This window comes from Eleutherodactylus coqui, chromosome 2, assembly GCF_035609145.1.
Source record: "Eleutherodactylus coqui strain aEleCoq1 chromosome 2, aEleCoq1.hap1, whole genome shotgun sequence".
NCBI lineage: Eukaryota > Metazoa > Chordata > Amphibia > Anura > Eleutherodactylidae > Eleutherodactylus > Eleutherodactylus coqui.
The window spans coordinates 258,915,709-258,928,356 of record NC_089838.1 but is presented as its reverse complement, the minus strand read 5'-3'; the positions used below and the strand labels follow the sequence as shown (position 1 = coordinate 258,928,356).

Here is a 12,648-nt window from a genome sequence, read left to right as displayed (position 1 = left end):
GTAGTATTTGCCATTTTTACCCATCCGCCATTCCTTCACTCCCACCCTACATCCTGCTTGACTTTGTACTTTATTTAAGGACGTCGTTGGCACATCAGAACATATGATGTGCTAACGACAAATGAAAGTAATTGTACCTTTTTTGTCTTCCTCCATGCTTTCAAATTTGAAAAATTCATTTTTTTGTGCTTCCTGTGCAATGTGCAAATGACTCTGGAACCATCTGATGGGCAGTTCTACTGCCATAATTGTCTGGGTTCTCCCCTTTTTGCACTGATGTCTCCAGCTCTGGCTGGAGATGCCAGTTGTCTGTGCCGGTGCTACACTTCTGACTTCTGCACATGAACAATGATGTCTGGTCGTGTCTCCGTAGCCTCAATAATGTCACACACATGCACCTAAGCCAGAAGTGAAGAATCATCAGAGTGAAGGGCATGCTTGCAAGTATAGAGGGGTAGACAGCCCGGACTACTTTGACAGTGAAACTGTTCATCAGACAGTCTGATAGTGATCTTTATACCCCATGGGAAGTGCAGAAAATTACATTTTTCTATTTGGCAGCATGGAAGAAGATAAAGGTACCATTACTTTCACCTGTAGTTGGCACATCATATGTTAGGATTAGTTTCACATACTAAATATAAGTGACGGACTTTCCTTTAAAGTTTCCTCTACAGACAACCAGCTTGTAATTTATTTTTTTCTTAACATATTCAAGCTATTTCAGCTATCCCTCTCGCTCTTTCTCTCCCACTCTCTCTTCCTGCATCAGCAGGGAGGAAGTAAAGGACTACAGTTAGTGCTAACAAAGAGTGTTTGTCTATCTATCTGGTCCATGCATTACATGGATAACTCATTGTTTTCAATAAGAATTGTGTAATTACTATTTTCCCCTTGTATATTTAATATAATATAAATGTGAGGTTCACATTTTGTCATCCCGCCTGCCCTGACAAGGCTACCCTTTTTTTTGTCCTTTGTCCCTATGATGAAGCTGCATATTGAACACTTGCTGCTGTATTCCCACACTAATTACAGTTGATTGTTAGGGGCTATAGCAATAGTACACACATTATTGTTAGGGGACCACACTAACTTAAAGGGATAGTCTAAAGTGGGTAACGCTTTAAAAGCATAGTACAGTCAGCGGCATTTTCTAGGAAACATGCACTGAATTGCTTTTTGAACAAAGCCCCTGTAGTAGCAGTTTATACTTCTTATGGGGTAAGTACATCACAGGCATGGCATGGGTAGGACTCACTGCCTCCATATGCTGATTAATACATTGCTGCAAATTAGAAAGTCTGCAGGAAAAAAATCTGCTGGTCTTTCCCTTTAGCTGATGGAAGTGATTGAACATTGCCAGTACTTAATGATGTTTAAGTGACCCCTGTTGTCCAGTAATGACATGTTTACCCTGAGCCTGTAGTGAGATGTCAGCTTGCAAAACATTGTTTGTGAGCTGCCTGTGCTGCATTCTTTCTTGGTGGTGTCAGTGTTTTTAACAAACAGGGTCATTTTTTGGCAGCGAGGTCTCCTCTGGCCTCCCCTGTGCCAAGGCCAGCATTAAAGCAGCAGAAATAATTACCTCCTGTTGACTGTCTCATCAGACCGAAGTGACAATATCCACTGTGTGTTTTGACAATATACTCAGTCTGCTGACTTGTTCAACCGTACAGAACATGACCCGCTAGCCAGATCCATCCCATTTAACCCTATCCTTGACTTTTTTATTAAGGCGACCTTCGTGTTAATAGATTAATTACGGTTCCTTCTCTTCCTTTTTTTTCCCCTACAATCATCATAATTTTTACACAATACATACCCAGTCCTAGGATGTGTGAACAGGCTGCTATAGTACTGAAAAGAACCAATTCGGGGGAAATAAAATTGTACTTTTGCAACTGAATCGTAGATGGAAACTTGTATTAATCAGGGTTAGATATAAGGGGAAGTTCCTTTTTAGTTTCTTCGAGTTTCCATTTCATTTTCTTTTGTCCCATTATTTATATATCACCAGCTTATTCTGCAGTTGTAGTGCCTGTCCTCAGCTTGCAGTCTAGTCTTGCGGCTTCATGCCCCCCAGAGACCCCATACTCACCTGTCTGTATGTATCCTCACCTGTTTGTATGTATCCGCACATGGGCAGTGCAGGGCATGACACACCAGCGCTGGGCTGTGACGCGGATTCCCACGATACGTCCGCTGTGCTCACTGTGTGGAATATTGCTGGACGGACGGCTTCCATTGACTGCAATGGAAGCCGTCTGTGCGATTTTTCTGTATAGAATAGAACATGCTGCGATTCTCCACTGCAAGCGTAAAATCGCAGTTGATTTCCGTTCGTGGGCAGGGGTGAATCTTTAACACAGCATGTCTATGGACGGGCACTGTTGCAATATTTGTGGCTGGCGTCTGGCCGTGAATTCCGCAGCGATAATCTGTCCGTGGGCATTAGCTCTACTAGTTATACACACACAAGGGCAGGTGTGCACAATTTTCTGAGGGTCACATAGTTAAATACTTCCAAGGGCCGCTATGAAACCTAAAGTGTATAACTTTTTTTTTAGGCATATTTAAGGCATATCAAAATTATATGCTTACAAATGTCTGATAGGAACAAGGTCAGGAGGGGTGACGTGTCTCCTTAAGGAGAGCACCCAAAAAGTGTGTGGCAACAGCTAGGGGATGAGTGGGTAGGTAAATGGCATAGTTTCTCCCCAAGGAGAGAAACCAAAAGGGGTGTGAGGATATCTAGAAGGTGAATAAGGAGACATAAGGCCATGCAAGCTCCTCTGGGTAATTTATGCAAATAAGCAAGATGGAATTACTACCTCTGCAGCGCCACCTATTGGATAGCAGCATTCCTTCATATCAATGTTAGACCCTTTATACGGGTCTTTATAACAATGATTGGGAATAGGAACAGCTTACACTTCCCGGACTATCATCTATTAAAGGGGTTGTGCTGTTGCCGGACAACATTTCAGCAATAGCACAAACTGTCTTAAAATAACAAACAGAGCCGTACTTACCCATCCTTGGTGATCTAGTGATGCTGTTCTGCCGCTTGCGTGGTGATCGTTGTGAAAAATGATATCAGCAGAAGTCAGGTGACTGCTGCAGCCAATCAGAGGCTGCAGCATCACCACACTCTCTCGGCAGCAGCGCTCAAATCCTGGGTGCCATGATGCCAGGAGTTTAGAACAGAGACTTTGCAGCCACTGTTTGGTGTAGCGGTCAGATGACTTCCGCTAATGTCATTTTTGACACCAATCTGTTGTAGATTACGGGTGTTATCCTAGCAGCCTAGCATTTCACAACTCCCATAAACTACATATGGATAGGCAGCCACCTCTAACATATAGAATTCTTCATGGAGTGCCAAACGGTGTAAAGGAACCCCATTTTCTTGATATATGGGTGACTCAGATGCTACAGAGTGCCCCATTAGTACTTACCCATCTCTGCCTCTGAGTGTGTGCTGCTCCTCTTCTCCCTGATGTGGAAACTACATATAAGAAGCCACATGCAGACCAGCCTTTCTGTGTCCATATGGTATCACGGGCTGCATGTGGCCTCTTGGCTGTAGATTGTGCATCCCTACATTGGGTACTTTTGGGAGGAACCTGTCATGCCAGGAGACAAAGCCTACAATCATAATGAGAACATGCAAACTCATGTCGAAACTAATAAACTTTGCTCCTTTTTTGGAAGTGTAACCCATGACCCCAGTGCTGAAGACTGTAGGGTTACCTTCTGAGCATCTGAACTGCTCATATCAGGTAATAGCCCTTCTGTGATATTATAAAATAGCCTATGGATTTTGGACAACTCTGTGGCTATTTATTGGTCATCAGGACAAGACCCTTTAAATTAGAACGCCCTCCTCTCAATGGCTCTCCTCATCTAGTCAACGGTTGAGTCAGGCCTATGTGAATGACTGTACACTACAGGTGGAGTAAGGCAGGTTATTAATGAAAAATGGTCCAACCATTACGGGACACAATCTTCTGCTTGATCTTTGCAATTAGCTAAGAACCTGACAAAGGTCAAAGTTCCGTACTACAGGACTCTGCGTCTCCATACGGGCTCTGTGCCCACGGCTCTGCCCTTTGATTTTTGTCTGTACTGTGAAGTGTGTATGATTTGTTATGTCGTTCACACATTAACTTTACTTTGTTACTGGTTTGCTTGTGAACTAGGCAGCCTGTGTGACAGGAGCAGTCACTGTTATTTGCTACCGGTGCTGGACACCATCTTTGTGAGGAAGAAATGGCGGAGGCATGGTTTGGGGATTGCAATGCTGCAAGACTTTTGTCAGACTTTTGTACAAGAAGTTGCCCTGGGTATCAGCTCCCCTATTTCTCCAGAAATGTATCATGGTAAGAAAAGCCTAATGTAGCAACATGGTGTTACCATGGGTGGATATGGTACAGTCATTATGCAATAATATTATTTGTTTGGCGAAATAATGGCAACTTAATTAATTGAAGGGGTTGTCCACTTGTAAACTATTGATGGCCTATCCAAAGGATAAGTTATTAAGCCTAGATCAGCAGGGATTCAGGACTCCTACTGGTCAGCTGTTCTCTGGGCTGGTGCACTTGTGCACGAAAATGATTTCTGCCAGAAATAAACAGCTCTGTTCCCACTGCAGTGGTCTTCTTGGTATTGCAGGCCAAGTTCCCATTCATTTCAATGAGAACTTGGCCCGCAATACCAAGCCTGACCACTGCAGTGGGAATGGAGCTGTGTGCTTCCTGCAGAAATAAACTCAGTGCACAAGCACATGGGCCCAGAGAACATCTGACCAGTGGGGGGCCTCTAGTAGTGGACCCCTGTTGATTGACTATTAATAACCTAGCCTGAGGCTAGGCCATCATTAGTTTATAACTCGACAACCCTTTTAACAGCTCACTGTTAAGTAAAGGGAACTAAGGGTCAGTTTACACCGAACGATATATCATTTGGATGAGCGAATAATGTCAGAGTTAGCCTGTTTATACATTGACTGTACAAGGACTCAACGATCGATATTTAAACCAAACGATAAGTGAACGAGCCAATGAATGACAAGTGAATGATTTATTTTTTATTTAATTTTTTAAACTACACCCTATGAAATAATAAATGTTAAAAAAAACAATCCCCAAAAACCAAGTATCTTGACACACAACATATACTGACCCAGCATTTTCCAATAGTCTGGGACTCTATAGTGCATGAGGCTCTATCGAGAATACATTCAGCATACAGTATGTATTAGGATGTTTGCTGGTGCATACGCCAGATCTATATTAATTTGACACCTAATATGTTAAGAGAATATTCTGTGCCACAGTTTTTGCCCTTTCAATAGCTTTTCAATGACTTAACATAAATATAACTTGGCTCATAAAGTTGTTAGGCCACTCTCACACAAACCGTTGTTAAAACGCTGCGTTTCAAAAAATGCTGTCAAACGCAGCCCTTTTTCTTACGCACCCCATCATGACAATGGGTAATGAGCTGCGCTAAAACGCACTAAAATAATAACATAGTATGTTAGGCTGAATGAAGACAGTGTCCATCTAGGTCAGCCTGTTTCAACCCCTAGTTGATCCAGAGGAAGGCAAAAAACCCCAAGAGGCAGAAGCCAGTAAGTCCATTCAGGGAGAAAATTCCTTCCCGACTCCATAATGGAAATCGGAATAATCCCTGGATCAACCTTTGATATTTCCTACCTAAATGTAAGATCCGGAACAACAAACCCGCTGGTCACCTAATGTCTATATCCTGTAATATCAAAGCGCTCTAGAAAGACGTTTAGTCCTCTCTTAAATCCTCCGTAGATTTTGCCATCACCAGTTCTCCAGGCAGAGAGTTCCACAGTCTCACTGCTCTTACAGTAAAGAACCATCTTCTATGTTGGTGATGAAACCTGCTTTCTTCTAGATGTAGAGGATGTGAATCACAGCCCGATATCGCACTTTCCACTATCCATGTGAAAGCCCTGTGAATGCGAGGTATTTTCATTGAAAAATAGTCCGTACTCGGGCGAAAAGATTCGGGGGCGCCGTGGGTGAGTGGGGGGTTGCAGCGGGGAGTGGGGGGGGAGAGGGAGAGAGAGAGGGCTCCCCCCTGTTCCCCGCTGCTACCCCCCGCTCCGCCACACCTCCCCCCACCCCCCGGCGCCCCCCCCGAATCTTTTCACCCGAGTACGGAAGTACTCGAAAATCGCGGTGCTCGATCGAGTAATTACTCGAAACGAGTATATTCGCTCATCTCTAATAGTCTTGCATCTTCATGGGGAATCCCTTCATCCCCACGGGAATGAAGGGATACCCCCGTCGTGGCTGAAGGGATTCCCCTTGCCAGGGATGAAGCGTTTTCCCCCACCGGAAATGAATGGTTTTTCCCTCCACGGCTGTCACAGCTGCGGCAGAGGATCGTGGAGTCCTCCAATTGCTTTCAATGGGGCTGGTACTGCTGCCACCAACCCTATTGAAAACAATGGGTGATATCGCAGAAACATAGGACATGCTGCAATTTTTTTTCCATGCAACATTGCATGAGTGAAAACATTGCAAATGGGAAAGAAACCATTGAAAATCTTTGGTTTCATAATTCTGCGTTTTCACTCACTCTCGCATTGCATGAAAATTGTGCGATTTTTTTTTTTTTATCACAGCTGTGAAGGCTTCTTAATATTGAAAAAGCAAGGTTTCAAACAGAAAGTGAGTTAATCTTAAGACATTATAAGGCAGCATGACTCCTCACAAATGGACTTCCTCATGGATTGAGCATAATATTGTTATACTCTTAGTCTGTGGCAGATTTCTAACAGACAATGGGAAGGAACAAGATCGCCTTTGGGAAGTGGATCCTCCTGGTGAATGGAGCCAGCGCACTAATATTTGGCTACAAATTCTGCTTGGTGAGACCCCAGTGGTAAGTTTTATGATCAATGTAATCAAATGATAGCTAGAAGTAAAAAAGAGTAATATATATTAGCTAGCTATCTTTTTATATACACACAGGTTCTGGGTTCACAGAGTTTGTATGGAATGGGATCGGAAGCTGAGCCCACTCCACACATGGCTAGTGTAAGCCTTCTTTGATAGCTCACACCCATCTGCAATCTCTGATTACTCTTTAAATGATTAGCTATTTTTAAGAAATTACAGTACCAGTGTTTCTTGCGCCACTTACTAATATTATATAGTGAAAGGGATACACGTCACATACCCACAGCTTTGCTACATGCACGTCACACACCCACAGCTCTGTTAGTTGTACGTCACACATCCACAGCTCTGCGACATGCACGTCACACACCCACAGCTCTGCGACATGCATGTCACACAGCTAAGCAACATGCAAGTCACATACACACAGCTATGCTACATTGATGTCACACACAGCTCTGTTACATGCATGTCATACACAGACTCTGGTACATGCACATCACACACACAGCTCTGCTACATGTACGTCACACACACACAGCTACTCTGCTACATGTATGTCACACACACACCTAGCTCTGCTATATGAACTTCACACACACACATCTCTGCTACATGCACATCATACACACAGAACTTTGCTACATTAATGTCTCACACACGCAATGCTCTGCTACGTGTACGTCAAACACACAGCTCTGCTACATTCACATCACACACACACAGCGCTGCTACATGCACATCACACACACACCTCTGCTACATGCATGACACACACAGCTCTGCTACATGCACGCCATACACAGCTCTGCTACATACACGCTATACACACAGCTCTGGTTCATGCACGTCACACACAGCTCTGCTACATGCATGTCACACACCCACAGCTCTGCTACATGCGTGTCACACACAGCTCTGCTACATGCATGTCACACACAGCTCTGCTACATGCGTGTCACACACAGCTCTGCTACATGCGTGTCACACACAGCTCTGCTACATGCGTGTCACACACAACTCTGCTACATGCGTGTCACACACAACTCTGCTACATGCACGCCATACACAGTTTTGCTACATGCACGCCACACACACAGCTCTGCTACATGCACACCACACACAAACATCTCTGCTATATGCATGTCACACACCCACAGGTATGCTACATGCACGTCACATGCACACAGCTATGCTGCATGCACGTCACACACACAGCTCCCCTACATGCACGTCACACACAGAGCTCACTCTGCTACATGCACATCACACACACAGCTCACTATATACACGGCACACACACAGCTAGCTCTGCTACACGCACGTCACACAGCTCTACTACATGAACATCACACACACAGCTCTGCTACTTGCACATCACACACACAACTCTGCATCTTGCACATCACACACAGCTCTGCATCTTGCACATTACACACAGCTCTGCTACCTGCATGTCACACACACACAGCTCTGCTACATGCATGTCACACACACAGCTCTGCTACATGCATGTGACACAGACATAGCTCTGCTATATGCACATCACACACACCCACACCGTTCTGCTACATGCATGTCACATACACATACAGCTCTGCTACATGCATGTCACACACACATACAGCTCTGCTACATGCACATTACACACACCTTTATTACATACACGTCACATACATGCTCTGCTACATGCCCGTCACACACAAGCTCTCATGTGACCCCAAACTCCTCCCACACCGGTGGCTGATCACATGACAGTGACATCATCACAGACCCTGTAAGCACACAGCTGCTGTCAGGCTCTGCATGTTTTAGGATCTGTGACAAACTGCCAGACTAAGTACTACTTTATCCATAGCAACTGAGGCCGCAGAGGTTTGTGGGGGATGTAGTCCGTCTGTAATCCCTCTTTGAGTGCACATGGATGAAGTACCAGTGATGATGCCACCGTCATGTGATCAAGGACGGAGCTCAGAGCCCCAGTGACTGATCACATGACGGTGGGTTCATCATGTGTAACTCAGTCACAGACAGGTGGTTTTTAGTATTTTGATTTAAAAAAAAAAAAGCTATAAATGTAAAAACATTTGTATACATTACCACTAGTAAAAAGAAAGAAGGAAAAAGAACTTAAGTGAAAAAAAGGTATTATAAAATAGTCTAATGCGTCACGAACAAAAAAAAAAAACATAGTAAAAATAAGTTTGGCAGCCCAAGAAAAAAATCTGGGCCATAAAACCACCACCTGACAGGAACATTCTGGTACTTCAGAGATTAAGGCACGTATCTATGCAGTTAGCACTGATATCGAAGGAACTGCATTATCTGCATATTGTAGCATTACTACTTCAATCGCCTCCGCCAGAACTGCTAAAAGTGGCTTAGAAATCTAAACACTTGTCAGCAGGCGCAGATAGTGCAAGTTTCTTCACTTTTAAGGATCTCAAGATCCACCCAGGCTGCTGTTCCTATATGCTGAATCCAATTAAATGTTGACTCCATGAATGGTAGCTGCAAGTAAATACTGTGGTGTATTATGCTTCGTTTGTAGATAATCCCTCCGCAGAGCAATTCTTTATCTGAGCACCCAGAAAAAGAGGTTCCCACGTTAGAGAGCCACGGTGATACTGACAGAGGAGATACAATGTCAGCCGAAGATGACCGCAATACTGGATGCTCAACCCGGCAGCCCGACAAGAAGAGGAAAAATCAGGCAGAGAAAGTCTATGCAATAAAGCAAAGAAAAATATGTTGATAGGAGAGTGGGTGGACCATGAATGACAACCAACCATTCTGAATACAGAGGGCTCTACGAGATGTAATGAAATACACCTTGCTGTGTTGGGGGTTTGGACTACTTTGATTACAATACGAAGGACAATTACATGAAATCTGAGACAAGAAAGTTTATGGAAGACAAAACTTAAATTCATTCTGCCCTCTATTGTTATCATTGTGTAACTGCAGGGAGTTACTAGAAGCCTTGTTTTTCCCAATGTGGACTGTTGGCTAATAGGTCCTGACCTGTATCATTCGAATGAAATGAAATGCTACATTAACTATTTTTCATTTTAATATATTTATAGGACTTGGGAAAAGTTGTTAGACATTTACACTGAATGGTCACTTTATTATAGACACCTGCCGTTTCATGATTGGAGTTTCCTTGTATGGGAATTAGAGCCGAGACCTCGGAGTTCAGGATAAAATCAACTGTGCAAATCCTCATTTACACGCAACGATTATCGCTCAAAATTTGTTCAAATGATGGCATATTAGCGATAATCGTTGTGTGTAAATGCTACCATCGTTCACTCTTCAGCTGAACGTTGATTTTAAGGTGAGCTTAAGATCCATCATTCAGCCGGAGAGTAGATAACAGAAACCGCACACTGTGTTCTGCACAATGGAGCTGATTGCAGAGCTCAGACCACCTGCTGTGTACTGCAAACAGCTCCCAGAGGCCCTTTTTTCTGCAAATGAAGCTAATAAAGTGCTAATGGACATTAGTGTCATGGTGTGATTAGATAAATGGTCATGCCACCTGAGGTTCCAAATGTGGCTCCACCCGGTATTATTGTATCTTGATGCCACCTGAAGCAAGGGGTTTGACAGGGCTTGGATGCAGGAACGCCTCTGTCACCCCCTAGCTCACGATTGGCTGACACGTCTAAGGTCCTAGCAGCACAGTGTGTATACATTTTTGCCTGGCCCGGAGGCTTAGGGTTAGGGATTGTTTTCCTGTTAGCCTTACATCATTAGTTGTAAATACTTCCATGTTACAGCTGTAACATGGAAGCTTTGACAGATAATAATTTAAGCCTAACAGCAAAAAAATCCCTAACCCTAACCCTCTGGGCCAGGCAAAAATCTATACAGAAAATGCAACATGCTCTGTCTGTGTGCCTGCTGCCACCACAGTCGGTGGCATACTGTGGATCTCAGGTCACCACCACCGCTGCTGCTACGGAGAGAAGGGAGACGGACAGCGGCCATCAGCAGCAGCACAGTGGAAGGGCCAGGGAAGAGACATCAGCAGCGGGGACCAAAGTTTACAGCCGAGGAAGAGACCGAGAGCACACACACACACTGGGAGCTGCTGCCGCAGCGAGGAAGGGCCGTGGACAGTGACACCACTAGTGGGGACCTTCCATCAGGGCCGGGAGCCGGGACAGCGGTGGACAGTGACACCACCAGCGGGGACCTTCCATCAGGGCCGGGTAGCCGGGACAGAAGGGGACATTGACACCACCAGCGGAGGTGTGCCAGGAACGCAGAGCGGGAGCAGCAGCAGCGGAGAAGGGCCAGGGAGAGTTACACCAGCAGCGGGGAGCTTCCATCACGGCCACACGAGCCAGGACAGGAGGTCAATACTAGCCTGCCAGGACCCGCAGGGGAGCCATCTCTGCAGCCAATTAGATACAGGGGGTGTCACCGGCCCGGTCACTGCTGTCTCCACCAGTACATCCTGGTGGCATCAAGATACAATAATACCGCTCTACTCTTGGCCTATAAAAAGGCTCTGAGGCTACTTGTGTGTAGTGACCTCTTTTTCCACTTGTGTAGAGCTTGTTGACCACTAGACGCCTCTATAACATAAAGAGATTTTACCCAGTTAACAGAGCTTGAGAGGGGACGCATTATTGAAATGTGAGATGCTCACGAATTGTGCGCCTCCTGGGCCATAGTGATGAATACTGGGCCATTTTGGCCAGACTGTTAGGAGGCGTTTGGACCAGTGGATGCATGAAGGCACATACACAAGGCAATCAGGCTCAGGATGCCTTCAACAGATCACCAGTACAGAGGATCATCTAAAAAGCAGCTCCAACTGTTTCACTGTCCGCCCTTCAGAGACAGGTGGCACCGTCGTTACAGGCCCTTCTGTCTGTCAGAACCATTTCAAAGTGCTTGACTGAAAAACATTTGGTCTCACAGTGCCTATTACGTGTATGGCCTATAAAACCCACCGTCACCTCTGTTTGCAGTGGTGACATGAACAACAAAACTGGGCCATTATGGAGTAGAAATGGGTTGTCTCCAGTGACAAATCAAGGTTTAGTTTAGGCACTGACGATGGCAGTGATCGTATCTGGAGACCTAGGGCTGACCAACTCCGCCTTGCCTTTGCTGTGTTGCCACTGCTGCTGTAATGATCTGGGGGGTTATCGCATATGGCAGTCTGTCACCCCTAGTGGTACAGGGAACAATAACAGCTCAGTGATATGTTTAAAACATCCTGCAGCAACATGTGTTCCTCTCATGGTGGCTTCCAAGCGGCATTTTTCAGCAGGATGATGCTTGGGCGAACACACAAGGGGGTCATAGGAATGTCTCCACAACATTGCCACCCCTCTGTGGCCTGCTCGGTCACCAGATTTATCGCCATCTAAGACCCCCAACCTCGACAGCCTATGGGTTTGCACGATTTGGAGGATCACTTACAACAAATGTGGAGCGATATGCTACAGGATACAACATGGAATCTGTATGCTTCCATGCCCGCCTGTATTACATCTTATGTCCAAGCTAGAGGCGGTACAACAGGTTACTACAGCCTCCATTACCACCTGTATCACATCTTGTATCCAAGCTAAGGGTGGTACAACAGGGTACTAGAGCCTCCATGCCCACCCGTATCACATCTTGTATCCAAGTTAGAGGCGGTACAACAGGGTACTAGAGCCACCATGCCCAC

At 45.1% G+C, this 12,648-nt stretch overlaps 1 protein-coding gene across 1 annotated transcript in view; it reads left to right on the top strand.

Moving 5' to 3' along the window:
• Positions 1-10,459, top strand: part of LOC136612469 (protein FAM169B-like) — a 34,172-nt gene extending 23,713 nt beyond the window's left edge. Inside the window, exons 6-8 of the mRNA XM_066592840.1 lie at positions 4,206-4,385; positions 6,809-6,933; positions 9,502-10,459. Of these exons, the coding sequence (XP_066448937.1) occupies positions 4,206-4,385; positions 6,809-6,933; positions 9,502-9,705 (509 nt within the window). The 3' untranslated portion in view covers positions 9,706-10,459. The remainder of the gene's footprint in view (positions 1-4,205; positions 4,386-6,808; positions 6,934-9,501) is intronic.
• The last annotated feature ends 2,189 nt before the right edge of the window (positions 10,460-12,648 follow it).